Source organism: Peromyscus californicus, unplaced genomic scaffold (genome assembly GCF_007827085.1).
Source record: "Peromyscus californicus insignis strain IS unplaced genomic scaffold, ASM782708v3 Scaffold_17__1_contigs__length_78620276, whole genome shotgun sequence".
NCBI classification, from domain to species: Eukaryota; Metazoa; Chordata; class Mammalia; order Rodentia; family Cricetidae; genus Peromyscus; species Peromyscus californicus.
The window spans coordinates 3,482,898-3,505,275 of record NW_026294469.1 but is presented as its reverse complement, the minus strand read 5'-3'; the positions used below and the strand labels follow the sequence as shown (position 1 = coordinate 3,505,275).

The 22,378-nt window shown below is 47.9% G+C and overlaps 1 protein-coding gene across 2 annotated transcripts in view; it reads right to left on the bottom strand.

Annotated features, from left to right (window-relative positions):
* Positions 1-682: 682 nt before the first annotated feature.
* Lama3 (laminin subunit alpha 3) overlaps positions 683-22,378 on the bottom strand; it is a 250,328-nt gene continuing 228,632 nt past the window's right edge. For both annotated transcript variants that reach the window (XM_052741546.1, XM_052741547.1), the window contains 7 exons: positions 18,794-18,977; positions 16,316-16,456; positions 12,744-12,903; positions 12,511-12,641; positions 10,345-10,438; positions 7,470-7,589; positions 683-6,612 (listed from right to left, as the gene is read on the bottom strand). In XM_052741546.1, the coding sequence (XP_052597506.1) occupies positions 6,467-6,612; positions 7,470-7,589; positions 10,345-10,438; positions 12,511-12,641; positions 12,744-12,903; positions 16,316-16,456; positions 18,794-18,977 (976 nt within the window). In that variant the 3' untranslated portion in view covers positions 683-6,466. The remainder of the gene's footprint in view (positions 6,613-7,469; positions 7,590-10,344; positions 10,439-12,510; positions 12,642-12,743; positions 12,904-16,315; positions 16,457-18,793; positions 18,978-22,378) is intronic.

Genomic DNA, 22,378 nt, shown 5'->3' with positions numbered 1-22,378 from the left:
CCAGCTGGGATGGCTATAACCAATCTGTAAATGAATGCTAAGGAGGGAAAGATTGGGACACTCGTATACATTGTTACCAAACGTAAATTAGTGAAGCCTTTACGGAAAACAGTATGGACAGTCCTCAAAAAGTTAAAAATAGAATGGCCATATGATCCGGCAAGCCCACTCCTGGGCTGATAGCCAGAGGAGAGAAGCCCAGTGTGTCAGAGCATCTGGTGTTCACTGCTGCTCGATCCACAATAGCCAAGGTTTGCGTCGGCCAAGGCGGCCAGTGATAGATGAACAAATAACCTGTGGCAGAGCTACGGAATGGAATCGTATTCAGCTGGTTTTGTTTGTTTCTTTGTTTGTTTGCTTGGGTTTTTTTTTTTTGTTGTTGTTTTTTGAGACAGGGTTTCTCTGTGCAGCTTTGTGCCTTTCCTGGAACTCGCTTTGTAGACCAGGTATTCAGCTGTTAAAAGGAATGAAATCCTGTCATTTGTGGCAACATGGATGGATATTAGGAGAAATAAGCCATGCTCCGAAAGACAAGTTCTTCTTTAGCTTACTCTTACGTAGGAGCTAAAAAGCTGATTTCATGTGGTAGAGAGTAAAATAGTGCTCACTGGAGACCAGGGCATGGGAGGGAGGGGAGGGGGGAGGGAGGGGAGGAGGGAGGGAGGGGAGGAGGGGAGGGAGGGGAGGAGGCTCATGACACCAACCTACAGCTGGTTAGGGGGTAAGTCCTTGTGTTCTGCAGCACATCCGGGTGACACTATTTCACAGCCATTTATTCTGTATGTTGTGATGACCTAGAAGAGGAGCTTGGAGAGGCCATTAAAGAAACGGTGAGTAGGGGTGGAAACACTAATCACTCGGGGCTGAGCCTTGCACATCGCACGTGTATACTGAGTTACCACACTGTATCCCTAAGGATGTACAGTTACGTATCAGTTTAAAATTTTTTACAGGAGTTTGTGCTTTGGGTTTCTCTGTTAGGGACCAAGTCAGTTGGAGGGATGTGGCCTTGGGTTTTTGCCAGTTACAATATTAGAATTTGGGCTGACAAGATGGCTCAGCAGGGAAGATGCTTGCTGCCAAGTATGACGACCTGAGTTCAATACCTGGGAAGCACACAGGAAGGAGAGAACCAACTCCTGCAACCTGTTCTCTGATGCTCACTTGTGTGCCCTGGTACACACACACACACACACACACACACACACACACACACACACACCACATACACACACAGACACAAAGAAAGAGAGAGAGAGAGAGAGAGAGAGAGAGAGAGAGAGAGAGAGAGAGAGAGAGAGAGAGAGAGAAAGGGAGAGAGAGAGAGAGAGAGAGAGAGAGAGAGAGAGAGAATCCTGGAATTTTCCTGAAAGAACTGCTATGAGAATTTTAGTCACAATGAACACAAACTTCCACAGAGGAGGAGATGGCTAGATCTGCCAGTGAGGCCCAGGCCGCTGGGAGAGAGGACAGTACAATATCAAATCCTCTTGCAAGTGTCTTGCTCCACTTGGAAAAATGGCCTGACCTTGGCAGTGGCATGGAGGTCTCAGAACAGGACATGTTCTGCAGTCCTGTGGCTCTGAGCCAGTTCCAGAGACTCAGCAACACTTCACTCTCCTACAGCATCGGGACGATTGTCCTTTGAGTCAAACATCCGTCACTGGCCTTGTGTTCCAGGAAGGTGACCTGGGTCATGGCGGACCACCAAGGGCTTGCTCAAAGGGCTACTCTCAGTCTGACCATCAGCCAGCCTTGGGAAGGGAGGCATATTCAAGGGCCACTTCCCAATGCATCTTGCTGAAGACAGACAGCTCTTTCTGGAGTCGACTTGGCAATAACTAACTTCTGCCATCAGCAATTCATGGCCTTTGACAACTGACTTCACTGCTAAGAAATTATCTTAAGAGAATAAATATATCCCAAGACATCTACATCTTAATATTGCTTACAACTTCAAAAAATATTGAAATTCCCAATCAAGTAATGATTACATTATGGTTACACTACAGACCTGGAAATGGCACCGTTCTAAAGTTACAGAGAAATGTATTGTATACTCATGACTTCATAAGGAAATCCATGAAGATTTAAAAGGACTAACGGACACATTACTAAATGTAAACAGACTTCTGAGCTACTGGGATTACAGGTAATTTTAAAATATTTTATTTTTAATTATGTATATATGTGTGTGCAAATATGGGTTTGTGTGTGTGAGCGCAGTGCTCATGGAGACCAGCAGAGAGTGTTAGATACTTGACACTGGAGGAGTTACAGGCAGCTGTGAGCTATCTGATGGGTGCTGGGAACCAAACCTGGGTCGTCTGCAAGAGCAGTATGTTCTTTCAACCTCTAAGCCATCTCTCTGGCCCCTGTGGATGGCTTTTTATGCTTTTATACATAGTCCTAAGTTTTCCATAATGAATACATATACCACTTACATTCCCTAAAAGAATATAGTTTTAAATGTTGTTTCATTCATGTGCTGGCTTGAAGTCATCATTCCTAGGGAATCATCTTCTCAGGTGACTCTACCCTCTCTGAAATCAGCTGTCAACTTGACATAACCCAGAGTGACTTAGGAATTGCCCAGATTAGACTGGCCTATGGCCATACCCGTGGGACATTTTCTTAATTGATGTAGGAGGGCCCAGCCCACTGTAGGCGGTACCATCCCCTAAACAGGTAGAACTGGGTTGGATAAGAAAGGTAGTTGAGCAACCCAGAGGGAGCAAGCCACTAAGCAGCATTCCTCTGTTGTGGTTCCTGTCCGGACCACCCCCAACGACGGACTGTGACATGGAAGTATAAGCCAAACCCCTTCCTCCCCCAATGTGGTTTTGGTCAGTGTTTCATCACAACAATGGAAAGCAAACCAGGACCAAGAACTTGGGAACTGGAGGAAGTTGTGGTTGATGGGGCAGAAGGTGGGTTTTGGTGTTTTCCAGCCTGGCACACTGGGGGTGGAAGTGGGAACAGTGGAGAAGGGTGCTAGCCAGCGTTCTCTGTGGGTGAGACCACTTCCTGTCATGGGTGAGGCACTTCCTGTCTAGGAGGGAAAGTTGTTGTGTTCTGTCCTGTGCCGTTTTCTTTTGAAATGGAGCTACAGAGAGCATGGCAAAACTTAATGGCTTTACATATTGAGGAGTGAGGTCAACAGGTACCCTGAGAATTCCTGAAAGGAGCAGGCTCATGAAAGCATATGGTTGCTCCCTAAATATCTGGTGTTTTTGCTTCCAAAGATAAGCTGTTTCCAAGCCTCACATGGGACTGTTTCATCAAGTTTGAATTACCACAAAATAATGAGGTAACGAACTTCATAAAGAAAGGTTAATTTAGCTCACAGTTTTGGAGTTCCAGGGCATGAAGTTCCTCATTGAGCTTTGGTAGTGTCATAGATGGTAGCACATTGTAGTGAAAGGACCAAGCAGACGCCATAACAGGCTGCTCAGCCTTCTCTCAGAGATCAGGCCCCAATTTCAGTTTCCTGAGACTTGAGCAAACAGTTTCTGGGAGGGCCAGGAACAAAAGACATAGTCCTTGCAGTAGCTCCCTTTCTGCACGTACTCTGACCGCTCAAGGTTCAGCCAGTTGTTTACTATCTGGGACCCCTCACCAACTTAGAGCTACACGCATGGGTCAGTGTGAACATGCATGGGTCAATGTGAATGGCAGCTCAAGGACAAAGCCTGGAACTTGTCCAGGCCTGCCAAAAATGATAACTGTAACCCCCAACCAGTAAATTCAAAAGTTACACACCCTCACCCAATCATATGATGCAAAGGCTTGTTTGCAGTTTTCCCCTTTAAAAACCCCTCACTCTGAGAGCTCAGGGCCATCCTTGTCCACTCGCTGTGTCAGATGTTGGACACGGACCAAGCCCAGGCTTGCTTTGTTATTAATAAACCTCTTTGCAATTGCATCGAATGTCGGTTCTGCGGTGGTCTTGTTTGGGGGTCTTGAGACATGGGCATTGCAGTAGCAGGAGGCTGTACCAGGTGGAACAGGCAGCCACATCTTGAGGCAGGAAGTAGAGAGAGCATGGGGAGAGTCCCAGTATCCCTTTCTAAGCATATCTCCCAATGACCTAAGGATCTCTCAACTCCACTTCCTAAAAGTTCACAGCACCCCCCAGTGCCTGATCTGGAGGACCAAATATATGGACCTTTGGTGGACCCTAGCAGGAACCAGTGGTGGCCTTGTGCTGACACAGTCAGAGTTGACCTGATGTCCCTGTTTTGTGCTTTGTAGTTGACAGATAGCTCCCATGATGGCTTCACTGAAGACACAGAAACATTCATTTCAGGGAACATACATTTCTAACTGGAGAGTGGCCACACTGACGTTCCCATGGCTGAATTCACCTGGGACTCTCTGCTGAATATTGGCAGCTGGGATTTATTCAGCAAACCCAGATGGGTGGTCATTCTCCATGTTGTTATTACAGAATGGAGAAAGGAATCACTGAGATTAGTCAACACAGAACTGTCAGGGCTGGAGAGATGGTTCAGTGATTAAGAGCACTTGTTGCTCTTCCAGAGGACATGGGTTTGATTCCCAGTGCCCACATGGCAGCTCACAGCCATCTGTAATATAACTCCAGTTCCAGGGGACCTGACACATTTTTCTGGCATCAGGAGGCACTGTAAGTACATGGTGCACAGACATACATACAGGAAAAAACACAGATATATATAAAACTAGGGAAATATTTAAAAAGTAGCTGTCCCATTATGAATCTACATATTACTTACAAGTATGAAGTTCTACTGAGTCATGACTTTGCAGATCCAGTCTGTGTAACAGTGAGAACTGAGAGAGATCATACATGTTGTGAAGACCTGCTGATGGCTGGAAGCATGGAGGAACTTCCAGAAGATGCCAAGACCACCACTGGGGGTTTTTAAGTCTTAAAATCAACGTATTTTGAAGCACCTGACTTGCAGTCAAGCAGCATCCCTAAAGATTACCAGTCAGCTCTCATGAAGCACCTGCTGGGGTAGGGAATTGGCTGCCTCTGCAGAACACTCCAGATGTGTACAGCTGGAGCTGGTGGAAAGCATGCTCAGAGGACTGTGGTGCAAAGACCATGGAAGAACAAGCTACTCAAGTTCAGAAGTAGAGAACACAGAGCTCTAAGGACACCATAGAGGATTACTATACCCTGTTTTCTTATTATACCCCATTTTCTTATTATATGCAATATTCCTTTTTTCCCCTATCAAAGAGTCAAAGACACAAAAATACTTGCATAGTCTTTGTTAGCACACGTGGGTAATAATGCTTGTCTGTTGTGTCACAAATTATTTTATAGATAATCTAAAAGGGATTTCTCCTAGCTGGGTCCTGATGACCTGCCATAAAAGCTTCAGTCATCAAGTGGTCTAGACAGCTTGGTGGATACGCATGAGGATCTGAGTTCGGATTCCCAGCAGCTGTCTAAAAGCTAGACACATGTCTGTAACCCTAGCACTGTGGGGGAGATGGAAGGATCCTGGAGAGATTTGCTGGGTATTCAAGCCAAGTCAAAATGTTGAGCTCTGGGTTCAGCAAAAGACCTTGTCTCAAAAAATAAGGAGGAAAGTGATTGAGGAAAGTGTTGAGCTCTGGCCTCCACATACATGCACAAAGATACACAAAGCTTCAGTTATAGTGCATACATTCTTCTTAGCACCTCTACCAGATGGCTTGTGTTCTCAACAAATTAATAATCAAAATTTAGATTTGGTAGCAGATTGGGGAAGGCAAGGATTGGGAAGCCAGTGAGCCTCATTAATGGTTTCATTGGTTCAATATGCTGGTTCCTATAGTATGATATTGTATATCTCTCCATTGAAGAGCATGCTCCTTAAGGGCAGGACTGACTTATTAAACGTCAGTGGAATTCACACACTGACTTATTAAACGTCAGTGTAGTTCATACACTGAGCACACAGACAACCTCTTAGCATGTGCTCAATAATTATCTGTAGGAAATTGTGTTGCACATAACACTTTGAGCAGGTGCCGAGGAGTTAATATAATTAGCAGTGATCATCAGCCCTTGGTTTTCCTTGCTTGTAAAACATCATTTGAAGAGTGCATTGCATTTATTTAATCCCATGAACTGTAGCAATTTAACATTTTAAAGTTTTATATTCATAAAGTGCTCTAAACAAAATTTTCTTTTTAGCAATTGGGAAAAATGTTCTCTAAAAGGCATTTAATTCTTAGTGGAAAAAATAATACTAACAAAAGCATTGTGTGCATGTTTGAATAACAATTTGTTCATTTTCTTCAAGAAATGGGCTTTTTATATAAAATACAAGTGTAGCGCTGAATGGCAAAACGATGGGTCTGTGTACTTGAAATTAAAAATGAGATTGGTTTTTAAACGTGTGCTAAGGTGTCTTGACTTTTTATGGGGTGGGAGATCCGCTGGGTTCTTGGTGCTTTCAAAGGTGAATTTTCTTTCTGTGTAGGGTTAGTGGTCAGGGCAACCATTCAGACTGACGGATCCCTGGACTTCCGCAGCTTCAGTGATGGGGACAGGGGTGTGGTTTACTTGAATATTCTTCAGACAGCCAAAAAATGAGTTCCACACAGGGAGTGTAAGCATTTTCAGTTTGTCTGAAAGAGGAAAGGAAGAGGCACTTGACAGACAGCTCACACCATGACATGAGTGCACCTCGGGTGTTGGGAGTAGTATTAGAAAGCGTCAGAGACCCCATGGCTCCGCCCACCTGGCTGCTTCCTGACTTCCTGCCTACGTGATTCATCAGCAACAAAGCTGTTCTTTGCCTCCAGAGGAGGAACTCCCACAGCCCGAATCAATAGATAATAACTCTCAACTCTGCTACCTTTTATGGGTTATAAAAGCACTATAAAATTAGTAAGCAGACAACCTGAAGGGACATAAAACAAGAAAGAATGAAAAGGCCCCTTTCCAGGCAACATTTCAGTCTTAGAACTCAACCTGCCCAATTCTCCCATTTGGCCTCAACAGCCAACTCAGGGTCTGGGGAAGAGAGACCATTGTTTCTCATCAACTTTCTTGTTTATTTGCTGACATAAGCTTCTAAGTTAATGGAGCCTTTTTTTTTTTTTTTTTTTTTTTTTTTTTTTTTTTTGGTTTTTTGGCACAGGATTTCTCTGTGTAGTTTTGGTGCCTGTCCTGGATCTCTCTCTGTAAACCAGGTTGGCCTCGAACTCACAGAGATCCGCCTGGCCTGCCTCCCGAGTGCTGGGATTAAAGGCATGCACCATCACTGCCCAGCTTAACGGAGCCTCTTAAGGGAGGATTATAGATGACAGGTTTGGAACCTGGGGAAGCGGTAGTCCTGTGGCCTCCATTACCCTGAGATGTGACCAGATGCCAAGGTAAAGGACCTTGCCACCTCCACTGTGCACCCAGGGCTGCCCTTAGAAAATGGCAAGAGCTGCTGGGGTTTAACAGGGGTGTAGAAGTTGGGACTAGAGTTACTGACCTGCGATGCCTCCAACGTGTAGTGACCCTTGGGTGTTGTTAGCTGGGAAGGATAGCTGTCCGGCAGTGTAGCTACTGTCTGTGTCCAGTTCCAGGTGCAGGATGTGCTGTTTGATAGAGACTGGAAGAAAGGAAGCTGGTTAGGTCTGTCCCCTGAGGAGAGCCCGTCCACTGTCTAATATCTGTTCTGTGTCACCACTGGCTTTGAACTCGTTCCCACTGGACCCTTGGAACTGTGTGAAGGCACTTGGTCAGTCTTGGGCAGAAATTCAACACACCACTCAGAGGCAGTCAGGGTTTGGTGTCCTACGGACATTCTTAATTTGAACCCCTAAACCGAACCTGTGGGGTCGAGGAGACAGTCAGGTTGGTAAAGCACCTGCCTTGCAAGCGCGGGGACCCGAGTCAAGCACTCAGACTTTACCTAAAAACAAAAAGTGCTGAGCGTGGTTGTGCTTTTGCAGTCCCAGTGCCAGGGAGGTAGACAGGCCGATCCCCGGGGCTCACCCAGGGAGGCAGACAGGCCGATCCCCGGGGCTCACCCAGGGAGGCAGACAGGCCGATCCCCGGGGCTCACCCAGGGAGGCAGACAGGCCGATCCCCGGGGCTCACCCAGGGAGGCAGACAGGCCGATCCCCGGGGCTCACCCAGGGAGGCAGACAGGCCGATCCCGGGGCTCACCCAGGGAGGCAGACAGGCCGATCCCCGGGGCTCACCCAGGGAGGCAGACAGGCCGATCCCCGGGGCTCACCCAGGGAGGCAGACAGGCCGATCCCGGGGCTCACCCAGGGAGGCAGACAGGCCGATCCCCGGGGCTCACCCAGGGAGGCAGACAGGCCGATCCCGGGGCTCACCCAGGGAGGCAGACAGGCCGATCCCCGGGGCTCACCCAGGGAGGCAGACAGGCCGATCCCCGGGGCTCACCCAGGGAGGCAGACAGGCCGATCCCCGGGGCTCACCCAGGGAGGCAGACAGGCCGATCCCCGGGGCTCACCCAGGGAGGCAGACAGGCCGATCCCGGGGCTCACCCAGGGAGGTAGACAGGCCGATCCCCGGGGCTCACCCAGGGAGGCAGACAGGCTGATCCCCGGGGCTCACCCAGGGAGGCAGACAGGCCGATCCCGGGGCTCACCCAGGGAGGCAGACAGGCTGATCCCCGGGGCTCACCCAGGGAGGCAGACAGGCCGATCCCCGGGGCTCACCCAGGGAGGCAGACAGGCCGATCCCCGGGGCTCACCCAGGGAGGCAGACAGGCCGATCCCCGGGGCTCACCCAGGGAGGCAGACAGGCCGATCCCCGGGGCTCACCCAGGGAGGCAGACAGGCCGATCCCTGGAGCTCCCTCAGCAGCCAGCCGAGACTTCTTAGCAAGCTCCAGGCCAATAAGATCATGTCTCAAACACCAAGGTGGTTAGCACGTAAGGAATGAAAGCCAGCGTTGGCCTCTGGCCTCCACAGGCTGTGCACACACATCACCCACACACAGTGAGTCTGCAAAGGCCACATCATTACTACTCACTGAAGGGACTCACGGAGGGCTGAGCAGAGGTCGCTCTAAACAGATGAAACCTAAGCTCTGGTCTGTCTCCAAAAGCCATGTTCACGTGATCTGACCTCAGCTGCTTTCTCAGAAGCCAGGGTCAGTCTGTACAAACTTTGACCCTCAACACAAAAGGTCTCCTAGCTTGAAAATTGTATCTAACGGAAAGACAGCTTTCAAATTAGCCAAGAAAGGACTTTTTACAAAAAGGTGTTTTAGCCAGTCCAGGCGCAGGTATTTCTACACTTAATCTTAGCCAAAAGGCCAACACGAGATAAAAATTATGTTTATTATTTACTTGCTTGTTTATGGGGTCTCATACTGGCCTCAAACTTACTATGCATCTCAAGGTGACCTTGGACCTCTGACCCCTAACCCTAACCCTCTTTCTCTTTCCCAGTGCTGTGGTCACAGATGTGCACTGTCATGCATGGTTTAGGGGATGGGACCCAGGGCTTTATGCACACAAGGTAAACATTCTACCAACTGGGCCTACACCCCCTGCTTCAGGCTCATAAAGCTCTAAGCTAACACCACAAGTTGTTACTAAAATAACAGATTCTGAGAGGGTGTGTTCACTTTCCACCATTGTTTCATTTGAATACTTTGGATTAATATTGAATAATGGTTGAAAAATAACAATGATCCTTAAAAATCCAGCAATAAAACTGGATTCTTCTTACTGAATGCTCACTAAAGATCAGATGCTATAAGTAACCTGCCCATAATAAGTGGTTTCTCTTTTTTAAAGTGTGTGTGTGTGTGTGTGTGTGTGTGTGTGTGTGTGTGTACACTCGTGTGTCTGTGTGAATGTATGTCTGCGAGTGCAGTGCCAGAGAAGCCAGGAGAGGGTATAGATCCTCAGGCTCTAGAGATGCAGGTGGCTGTGACCCACCCGGTGTGGGTTCTGAGCATCACACTCAGGTCTGCTAGAATACAAAGAAGTGCTCTTACCCACTGAGTCGTATCTCTATCCTCAGAAACTTTTTTTTCTTTATTCCCAAGAGTTCAGAGCCAAAACCCAAACCCCAATGTTATTGGCACCTTAAACACTAAAATAGCCTATCTGTTTTCTGGGCAGGGCTGGGCTGAAGAAAATCCTCCACCCGAAGTTTCCACACCCCAAACTCAGCGCATTATGGGGAACTAGAGGCTGCAGCCGTAAGATAGTCTATGCACAGTCGGGGCTGGAAACAGGTAAGGAAACTGGGGATGTGGGCTGGCTACAGTACCTGGTCCAGTCTACGCCTTCCAGCGGATGGACTGACTGCCTTTGAGATGTTCAAACACAGGCCAAAGGATTTCCCTGATTGTGCCAAAGGTCACCAATGCCATACCTGTCACTGAGTGCCACTGTCCATCACACAGAGACTGCTTTGGTGTGATTGATGTCAAGGTCCCACCTGTCTCACTGTTCATAGAGGCTGTGACCTGAAACACACATACATTTGGCTATTCCTTCAGAAGGGCATGTGGAGCCAGCTTCCCTCTGTCCTTTTCCCTGGGAGCATGCTAGTTGTTGCCCCCCCCCCCCGCCCCCGCCCGACTCTTGTACCAGTGACCACACAATCCCCAAAGCTTCCAAAGAATTCCTCTCTCACACTCTTTCCAGGCAAACAAACCAAACTGTAAACCCAGACCTGCCTACAATGCTAGCAACAGCCATGGGCTTTCCTAACCCCTACTCCCCCAACCCTCAGAGGTTACTGACAAACATTCATCACTCTCCTCGGCAGTTAATATGCAGAATTTGGAAATCAAAAATGCTGGCAGAGGGCCACACCTTGCTGCAAGGACCAGCCAATTACAGTAACCCCCCAGTGCACTGCACATGACAGGATGTTAAGCTACAGATTGTATTTGACAGGACATGTGTCAAGTGCCAGGCACTTGGTACACGGAAGGCAGACTCCCACCTTCCCACTCTCCAGGTTGGGGACTCCTCCGGGATCTTCCAAGGGTTAAGTCAAGGTGAATAGAATGAGAAAGCTAAAATAAGCCTATTTATAAATAATTTACAGCTGATTTCTCTGTAGCTACATGGGGCAGGCCACTCGAAAGCAGGTTTTGACCTTCATGCAGTCATGAAGGTCACCGAGTCTTGATTTTGTTTTCTTGGCATCATTTCCTGTCTGGAGGCAGTCAATGAAGACCCTCCCCCAAACCCTCCTCTGCAAAGCCAGCCACCACATGCCCACCACCCACACAGGCAGCTACTTCTTCCTCTGCATGACTGGAGATTCACACTGACTTAATGTTTACAGCTTCAGGAAGGATCTACCATTGTTGGTGGTGGAAAGGGGTGTCAATTCTTCAGAGGTGTAGGCACTGGCAAACTGCCTGTGCTCCATCCATGTGCCTGTGAGCAAAGCCAGCTGAACTCACCTGGTTCCCCCAAACCAAAAGGACAAAGGAGAAGAGGGAGTAGGAGGGGCCCAGAGAGAATCATGGGTAAATACGATCTAAATTCGTTATGTTCACTCATAGAAACATCATAAGGAAACCCATTATTGTGTATAATTATCATTCGCTGATAAAAACTTTAAAAACGGGACATAGTGGCTGGGCCAGGAGTACGGCACTGAAATAGACTCCTTGCAGAGTGGCAGAGACTCTGTGTCTGACCCCTAGAAAGAAAAAACAGTATTCTAGGAGTTTGAGCCATTTTATTGTATCTTGGAATTCTCCCCCATTTTTAATAAACCGTTGAAAGCTAAATGAAAGAAAATGGTACAACATTCATCTTGACTTGAGGCCTTAGCTACAGAGAAGATTCCCGAAAGAATTTCGTTTTAAAGATATGAAATGTGGTTGTTGAAATAGGATATTGACTCAGGCCTGTGACTGACAGGAACCTGAGGCAGCAGAAGCATTAAAGGGGGAAGAACCAAGCCAAGCCAAGGGAGAGATGGTGCGGGAGCCGGCAAGCAGCTTAGCCACAGAGGCCAGAGTACAACAGCTGCAGAGAGAGGACAAAGGGCCCAGAGTGGACTCCAGGGGCTCAGGGCCCTAGAAATGGAGGTGACCTAGACATGGAGGGTGACAAGGAGGGATATAAGCATGGGTGAGGTGTGTGGCATTTCCTCTAATCTTGACAGAAGCCCTAGGATTGACATTTGTCTGCAGCCACACTACCTGAAGGTACCCAGTCTCGTCTGACCTCCGAAGCGAAGCAATGTCTAGCCTGGAACCCGGATGGCAGAGTTATTGTCTATATTTTATAGACATTGCAGTTGTGTCTGAAGGAATTTGAGCAGCTTCTCCCGGATCCTATAACTAAGTGGTGTCTCCAGAATTCAGCTCAATTTGTTTGACGTTTCACAATTTTAAAAATGAAGCAAAGGAAATATGATAACATGACTTGCTAATAAAAAATGGGAAGTTATTTTCCAAATCAGGTCTCTTAGGTATAATATTGGATTCCACCTGTACCCTAACTTTAGACTTACTGAGTGTCTCTGTTAGTGGAATCTGGCTCCCTCTCCCCTCCCATGTAAGCATACCTTTCCTGTCTCCATGTAAACACTTAAGTGTGGTCCAGATTGACTTCCAATGTGTATTAAGGTCCCAGTAAGACTCCTCGGGCGGATGCTGAAAATGAGCTCAAACTCTGGCCCCAGGGACACAGAATTGGCTTCCAGAAGAAAGAACAAGAAACAGTTAAAACACCATAATTAAGGAAAGAAAACAGAGTTCTTTAGACTTACAGACATGAACTCCGCCAACTGTTCCTTACCCAGGGCCACATGGCCTCCTCCTTGGGAGAAATAAATGCCTTTCTCCAAAGAGCCACCTGAGCAGGGAGATACCCCAAACCTTGCTGAGGGGGAGTCCAGGAGTTTTGAGTTCAACCGGAAGTTCCTCAGGCACCCTATAAAGCTGTGTTGGGGGAGGCTCTGTAACAAAGCAGAGGATAAAACGTTCATAGCGTGTAACTCCAGAAAAGCCAACGCGAAGGGCATGCAGCCTGCCTGAGAACTGGTGGGTGTTGTTGACGTTTGAAGGTGTCTCTGAACCAAATGCTGGGGGTGGGGTGGAAGTTGCTAATCTGTGCTCAAATAAGAACAAAGAGGGTCAACATGACTCTGGCTCACACAGACTGAGCTGCAACACAAGGAAAACTCCACCTCACAGTTTATATATCTCACCATTCTCTGTAGGTGTGAACCGCTTCTTAGGGCTTTGTGAGCCAGCGTGATAGCTTAATTCCAGGCAGCTGACTGAAAAATGGGGCCAAAATGTTCCCAAAATAATGAAGTGCAAGATGGCCCTCTATATTGTTAGGCTTGGTATACTACCAATAAACCATGAATGCCACAGAGGTCAAAGGAGATACCGTGCACCTCGTCAACACCTGCCTGAAGCGGGCCTGGAACAGGAGTTCCCAGTCTGGATCTGGGTTTATCACGGTTCACAATACCTTGTGGTATACAGAAGATGCTCAATGTGTGCACATCCTACCCTCCAGGAGAAGAACCACAGCACATCTGCCAAATTCACAAAACATTCCTGAAATCCCCAAATTTTACAGGTAATTTTAAGGGAGCGTGGCGACATGCATGTGGTGCATGCGGCAAGTGGCCGGCAAGACCTCCTCAGGAATTCGTTTTTATGATGGTTAATATTGTCACCTTGACAGGACCTTGAACCACCTAACAGATAAGCCATTGGGCATGCCTGTGAGGGAGTTTCTGGATTGGTAACTGAGGTTGGAAATCCACCGTAGATGGAGGTGGCACCGTCCCATGGGCTGAGGTCTTCACCCAGTAGAAGCCCAGCTGTTTCGCCGTTCATCCCCACGTCTAGCTGTGAGTGTGTGTAGCTGTGAGCGCGTCTAGCTGTGAGCGCGTGTAGCTGTGAGCGCGTCTAGCTGTGAGCGCGTGTAGCTGTGAGCGCGTGTAGCTGTGAGTGCGTGTAGCTGTGAGCGTGTGTAGCTGTGAGTGCATCTAACTGTGAGTGCATCTAGCTGTGAGTGTGATGCATCCGTCATCTCCACTCTTGCCACTACTACAACTACACCGTGGAACTGGGAACCAAGATAAGCCCTGCCTTCCCTAAATTGCTACTGTCATATTGTCAGGCATTTTTCCCAGCGATGAGGCAGTGCCTAACACATCTCCTCACATTCATTGTGCTAGACGGACGTATTGTGTATCTGAAACCAAGTGCAGACACCACAGGCCCGACTGTGACCCAACAGCAAAACCCAAGGCTGGCTGCAGTTCTGCTGCTTAGCACCACTACTGGATTTTATATTCTTACCGTTGGAATCTTAAGGGTCCCAAAGGCCATGCTAAAAGCCTGCCTATGGCATTACTGGAAGGTTGTGCACCCTTCAGGAGGCAATGGCGGTCATTGCTGGCATGCTCACCCAAGGGGGATGGGATCTTGGTCCTCACCTCACTTTTTTGCTTCCTGACCAAGGCAAGTAGCTTTGCCCCATTAGACATTCCCTGCTGTGATGCCCTGCCTTGCCACAGGCCCAAAGCATCAGGGCCAAGTGACCATGTCACAGGAAAATCCACTATGTTGTATATCAACTGAAAGTTTCTTAAATGGAACACTGTAAATAGACGCTGCTGTCTGCCCCCACTTAGGAAGCTAGGTGTGATTAATGAGGGTTAAGAGAACCTATCAGAATCAAAAGAATGCCCTAATCACACCCTGAGTAACCTGTGACTTTCCTGAGAGGAAAACGGTTTTAGAGGTTGGAGCAAAGTCAGTGTTAACAGTAAGGGCCCTTAGCATATGCCATAGACACCATGTGCCTATTATATAAATGTGGCCTGCAGTATTTGTGATAGACATACAAAATTACTGCATATATAGTACAAAACCATTCTTTATTCCTTGCTGTGGCTTTGGTACAAAGAATGGGCCAGGTTGTACCCCACGGACCTACCCCAGCTCTCACTGGGTCACCCTGAAACACTAAGGTCTAAGCTGGTGGACAATGCCTGCTTTACTTACATCCTTTTCCAGGCCCAGATTCGAGCCCGGACCTGCAAGTGAACATCACACCAGAATGTGCCCTCAACTCCTGAGGAAGTGCCAAAAACTACATCTGGGTAAAGGATAGCTCCTAGACCTGAGCTCTCACAGTACCATGACCTGAAATGGCACGGGTAAGTTCAGGGACGTAGGGCATCCCTGGTGCAGTTGGCACTTTGGCAGGGTGAGAGAGAGACAGGGAGAGAGCAAGCAAGAGGGCTGTGGCCCTTTTAAACGTGACAAGGACAGTGAACCGTGGCTCCTCTTTGGTGTCAGGGGACTCTCAGCTGTCCCATAGCCATATTCCCTAGTTTGAGTCTTGAGCTAATGCCGTCATTTCAGGGAAGAACGGTGTGATGCGTGTGGTAAGATCTTCTTTGTGTTTTCCATCTGGGCTAGAGATCCAGCCCAGGCCCTCGCCCCACCAGGCACAGTGTCTATGGAAACACACCTTCCACTTCTTCAAGTGTCTTTGGAACCCTCTGATTAGAAAAGGGAACACTTTGGCTTTATGCCAATGCTAATATGTTTAAACACCTCTTGACTTGCTTGCAAGCTCCGCTCTCCACAAGAGCAAGCACAGGCCAAGCCACCTACCTAGACTTTAATGATGCTGCTCCATGTCCAAGTACTCATTTTTGTGGTTATTTGCTATCTATGATAACAGACATTGGGTTTCCATTTATGAAAGAAAAATGGTCCTTTAAAATACATTTCGACTCAACAGCGAGTTGAGAGGCAGCGAAGTAGGAAGTACATGCTTTGGCTTCAGTTTGGCAAAGGTGGCAGAGACTACCAAAGCTTGGGACGCATTGTCTTAACCCGAAACCTCTGCCTCAGGCTGGAGACATGGCTCAGTGGTCAAGAGCACTAGCTGTTCTTCCAGAGGACTAGATGTAATTCCCAGCACCCAGATGGCCTCTCAACCTCCTCTAACTCCAGTCTCTGGGGGATCTGATGTGCTCTTCTGGCCTCCACAGGCCCCAGGCACACATGTGGTGCACAGACATACATACAAACACAATATTCACACACAAAATAACAAATCAAAACACACCCCTCTGTCCCTTTCCCTGGAAGAGAAGCTAAGAGAGTCATGTTTCTTCTTAAATGTTCTTAAAGAACACCATGTCACTTCTTAAATGCCTGTGTCTTAGTCTGGTCCTCATACCCAGGCCTGAGAATGCAGAGTGGGCACTTCCTTTGTGGGTTGAGAACATTAGATAGGTCAAACAATTATTTAAAGGATTTTGAAGTCTTAAATGTCTCACGTGATAACAGCTATAATGAGAAATACTTTTTTTTTTCTAGCTTTACCTTCAACTTCCTTGATAGTGACAATCCCAGGTAAACCTGTGCTCTGGGGCTGATGGTAGAATTTCCAGGCAAGCTGCCTTCCTGGGCCCTTAGCCCATCCACAGCCAAGCGCGCCTTCCCTCCACTTTGTCCAAACGCCACCTTTAGAATAAAGAAAACAATCAAAGGTTTACCTCTGTTAATTACTGCCGTATTTCACTAGTGGTCATAGAAAACTTCAAAAAAGGTTCTTCTACCCTTCAGTAGCTTTACAAGGAGAGAAAGGTCTTTTCTTGTTTATTACTGTGACCATTGTTTTGTGAGATGATGTCAGATACTGAACAGCTGTGATGGAAGAGGAGTTAAATAAAGAGCTGCTTGAAAGGGGCTGCATCCGCAGACACAGGGTCAGGAATGTAAACAAAGGAGGAGTAACCAAGAGCACAGGCTGAGGGTCAGAACAGTCCGCAGAGCTGAGGGCGGGGCAGGCCAGGGCAAGGCTCAGGTAAGCGCAGGAGTGCGAGCAGTCTCTTGGCTACGCGTCTGAATCCTTGTCTGCTCTCTCGGTGGTGGCACTTTCACTAAAGACTCCAGTCCAATGCCATCAGTGGAGATCTAAACTGGCCCCCAACAACTCTCTCTCTCTCTGTCTCTGTCTCTCTCTGTCTCTGTCTCTGTGTCTGTCCCTCTCTCCTCTTCCTCCATTCCTCCCTCCCTGCCCTGCCACTAGCCCAAAGACTGGGCCAAATCATGAAGGCCACACTGGCCTCCTCCTTTGCTGTCAGTCCACCTGCAACCGGACAGCTGTCCTCCTGCTCTTCGTTCTGCATCCACCCTCCACACCACGGCCCCCCACTCCCACCACGGCCCCCCACTCCCACCACGGCCTTTCTAGATGAGGGCAACAACATCTGTCTGCTTTCCCTACTTCGATTCTTGCCCTGGTCCAGATCCTTCAGCCAGAGAGACTCTGGAAAAAGTCACTATATTCCTGTGTCTATGCCTTACCAGTTTAAGAGGCTTCCAGAGCTTCAGAGACACTTGTAATAGAACCCAAAGGCCAAGCTGGCTGTAGTGACACGTGCCTGGTAATCTTAGCCACTTGGGCTGATGCAGGAGGATCACAAGCTCTAGGTCAGTCTGGGTTACCTAGTGAGTCCCAAGACAGCCTGGGCTATACAGTGAGAACCTATCCCATAAATAGATAAAAGTAGCCTGGTCTGAAGGCACAGCTTGGTGATCCCAGCTGTCTGGAGACTGTGGTGGGAGGGTTACAGAGTCAAGGTCAGCATAAGCATCTGAGACCCTAAGACTCATGGCAGAGTGCTTACCCAGGTCTATGAGGCCCTAGATTCAACTCCTAGCATTTCTAGCAATACATACATAAATGCATCCATACAATTACAGCCAGCAATATCCTAAACCCTTAGTTTGGGCTTTGAAACCTTAAGTTATCCGATTCCTGTCCACCCTACGCCCCCAATCCCGCCCCTTATAACGTGGTCTGCTCACTGACTGCCCCCCCCAGAAGCCTTTTCCTGATGACTTTAACAAAAATAGCATCTCCACTCTTACTTCCCTGTGGTCTAGCCAGTCTAACATTTTCCCAAAAGACTAGTATCTGACATTACAGTCAGGATGCTTGTTCATGTGCTCCAAGAGAGCCGCCCATTGAATATTTGTTGAATATTAATGAGTGGAACTCATCAGGTCACTTAGGTTTTCTGATTAACAGTTCCATCATTAGAAAAACATGGCTTCCTTTTCTAGTGTACACTTTTAACTCGGCTAGAGTTGGGATGTAAGGGATGCAGTGAGAGAAGGCTTTCTGCTTGTGCTGTGAGAAAGAACACCAGGTACAGAGAGAGGAGCCTGGAGCCCAGAACTGGTTCTGAGAAGCGGTCCAGTGTGCAGAGATGGGAAATAGGCTGGGGAGCCATGCAGCCCAGGTAGATAGGGAGGAAATCACAGAATCAATGGTTTAAGTCTACCTTGACATTCAGGCTGCCATCCACACACGGTACATGCACGTGTGACAGTCTTTGTCCCAAGATGCTGGGTGTCCAGTGCACCTACCCACACAGACTCTGCCTGTACATGTGCAAGGGCTCCTGGGAATAACTCTGGACTTTTCATTTTGGCTCCTGAGACAGTAGATTCGGCACCAGCTAGAAGTACAGACTGGATCCAGGATCCCTTATCTGAAATGCTTGGTACCATAAGTGTTATAGTCTGTTCTCTGCTTTTGGAATGTTCATAATGAGATATCTTAGGATGGGACTCAAGTCTAAACACAAAATTCATTCATGTTCAATATATATAAACAGAAAGAGAATCTATATATTTAGTATGTTTATTATAATCAGTTATAAGAGACTAGGCATGAAATTTTCTATTTGAGGTACTGTCTTTGCTCAAAATGTTTGGGACATTGGACCATTTTGGGCTTGGGGTTATTTCAAGATGCTCAACCCATTTTCACACAGTCCCAGCTCTCACCGTGTGCCACTTCCCATCATGGTATTTCTTCTTGCTCCTGAGCCTCAGTCTCTTCCCTTCTGCTCCCAAAGCAAAGATGACATGCCCTTCTGAGAGATAAAGAGCCATGAAGGAGTTCTTGGTGCCTGTGTAAAACACCAGCCCTTTGGAGGAGGTTGTCTGTATGTCCACAGAAAACTGTGACCTGTGGATAAAGAAAGAGACAGGCAAGAACTGGGCATGCTGGCCTATAATCCCAGGTCTCAGGAGTGAAGGGCAGGAGGATTACAAGTTTGAGGCCAACCTGGGTTGCCTAGACGTTTTCAGGTATACAGCAGTAAGATCTTTGCTCAAATAAGTAAGTATGTAAATAAATATAAAAAAAAGGGAAAGAAATGGGCAGTGGAGGGATATAGATGCCTTCAGTTTCCTGCACCTCAGAAGAGGAGTAGGGGTGAGCCCATTCCCCAAAGACATAGGGACTTCCGGACGCCAGAGCACACTAGTTGCCAATGGTTTTCTGGTAGTTTCCTGACTATGTTGGGGAACTGCACACATTTCCTACAGCAAGCCTACCTAGTGGTATAAGTCCTAGCATGTGGCAAAAGGAACACGCTGGAACTTTAAAAATCAACATTAAAATTATGGTAAAATCACATGACCTAAAATTTACCATCTTCACCACTTTTGAGTGTCCAGCTCATTAGGGTTGAGTTAATTCGTAACGTTGCCCCAAACCATCTCCACAGCCCCTCAGTGTGTGAAACACACATTCTAGCCAATAGTTCTACTCTTTGTTTGCTGGGGGTCTGGCTACCAGTCCTCCACTTCTGTCTCACGGACCTGACTGCTCTTGGTACCTCATGCAAGCGGAACCACACGGTTTGTCTTTTGGTGGCTGGCTTAGCTTCCTCACTAACACGACTGTTGAGAGCCGATGAAGGTGCTTTCCATTGGTGCGCGTTCGTGCGGAGGGAGGTGGGAGGAGGGACGGGGGCAGCTTGACTAACGAGAGTGTGGCCTGGACATCAGATGAGCACTTGGTATGGGACATATTTAACACAAAGGCACAGGAGCATGGATTCACCTTCTCCTGCTCCCCCCATTTCTCTGACCAACTCCCCAGACCTCAGCTGTCCTGGAAGAGGAATTGCAAAATATTATGTAGCCACAAATTGAGAGCCAGCATTAATTTACATGATGGTTTCATATCATTTCCTAAACAAGCCAAGCAAAGTTTACTTTATATGAAGATTCCTATCCATCCATCCATCAAACCAGCTAACCATCCAACAAACATTTACTAAGAGTTCAGTGTGTAGAAGGGACTGTGCTGGGCCCTGGGGATACAGCCATAGAATTTTGTTTCTTGAATTATCTATGGTGCATGGGACCACCAACAAGTTCACTGAGGTACAACATGAAAAGGCAGTAGAGAGGCAGAAGTCAACTAGATGTCTGTACTCATTCCCTGGGGTTCATGTCTAATACCCCCTAGAGGACAGAGACCAGGGATATCTTGCTATTGTAGCTGTATGGGTAGTTTCTTCTACACAGTACGCATTGAACAAATAGCGATGAGATCGAGTTAAGAAGGAAATGAATAATTCAGGAGTAGAATCTGGAGGTATAAGACAACATTAGACTGTTAATTCTCTGCTTTTCAACATTGTGAGTCTAAGATGCATATTTGTTCATCAGATGAACAGGTTTCCTAGAGGGCAACATTCTTCAAGATGAAAAAGAACCCGTATTTGTTAAATGAAATTGCCCAGATGGCCCACGGCTCCATATTTCTCCTGACGTTTCTGGTCTCCTGTGCCAACTTAAAAGAATATTGGGATGCACTCCAGAGCACACAGCACTTGCATACGTGGGCGCAGTGATTGGACTTGACATTCGCTTTCCAGAACTGTTTCTTAAGGCAGTCTTCTGCAGAAAAGACTAACATTTCAAAAAGGCAGCAGCAGATTCGCATCCCAGACTATGACAGAGCAGCTGTGAGTCCTCACTGCTGAGGGGAGGTGGGGGAGATCAAGAGCACACTCACATATCCACTGCAGGGTTAAAGCAATGGTGCCCTTTATGGGACGGTGAAAACAGCTGAGATGCAAATGATAATGAGGACTACAGCTCACAGCAGAGCCGGCAGCTTCCCGAAGGCGCCACTGTTAAAACATTTGGGACTGGGGTAGCTTAGGATTGCACACACTAGTGTGACAGCTCATCTTGACTGTCAACTTAGAGACACACCCTGCAGCAGTCAGCAAGGGGTCTGTCTTCCAAAGAGGTTTAACTGGATGTGGCAGCACCACTCCCTGGGCTGGGATCCCTGACTAAATGAAAAGGAGAAAGTGAGTGTGCATTAGCTGCCCATCTCTCTGCTTCCTGACTGTGGATGTAATGTGACCTCATATTCCTGCTGCTTTCTCTGCCACAGTGGACTGTACCCTCAAACCATGAGTCAAATGACCGTTCATTCTTAAGTTGCTTTTGCTATAGAGATGAGAAAAATAGCCAATATCGTAATGATCAGCTTTCTACCCACTACCCCCCACTTCACCTTTCAAAATGCTACCAGGATGAGAAAGCATCAGGGTTGACTGTGAGCAGGCCACTATGCTGAATGTATGAAGGGAGAAGATGCTGGAGACAGGAGGCAGTGGGGAGAGCCGGGGGTGGGAGGTGGTGGGGAGAGCCGGGGGTGGGAGGCGGTGGGGAGAGCCGGGGGTGGGAGGCGGTGGGGAGAGCCGGGGGTGGGAGGCGGTGGGGAGAGCCGGGGGTGGGAGGCGGTGGGGAGAGCCGGGGGTGGGAGGCGGTGGGGAGAGCCGGGGGTGGGAGGTGGTGGGGAGAGCCGGGGGAAGCTAGGACAGTCAGGGCAGCATCTGCAGATGCCACCTCTTTAAGAGAGGGATTGTTGTCATTAAGGCCAGCTTGGCCAAGAGAGCAGGGCTAGACAATGGAGCCTCCCTTCCCAGAAGTGATGATGTCATTAGGAGAAGGGCCAGCTGAAGGACATCCTGCCTCCTCCTGCTCTGGTCTTCTACAAGTTGAGTTTCTGCAAATGACAAGTTCTGAGTCTTTCCATGGGGTCACTGCTTGCTCAGGCTTTTCCTTCGGATTGTTCTGACTGTCATATCTGTGAGCCATCCTGTGGCTGAATGGCCTTCCAAGGGCCAGTATCCTGTCAAACTATTAACCTGTACCCATAGTCAGGAAATCAGTATTAACCCCTTTTAACCAATGAGAAAATGGAGGCTAGATAGAGGTGTACCATAGCTAAAATGTCAGGCAGACCCAGAAGGGAAATGCAGACTTAGAAAAGACACACTGTGTATGAAGGTCACAAAGATATATCCATTTTGGGAAGGCTTGTGACAGGGCACAGGGTAGTCCCCAATTGTCATATTTTTTGGATCTGCTGAATGTGGCAGGCATGATGGAACATAGACCCTTCTGAGGTGATTTCTGCCTCAGGGGTGCAGGACTAGACGGCTTCCTCAGGTAGCGCTGCAGGCTGACGCCCACTCCATTCTCCATAGTGGCCCTATCCCAGCCTCAGGCTCTCCCAGCCTGTGCCTGCCTGCCCCCTCTCTACCACCTTCC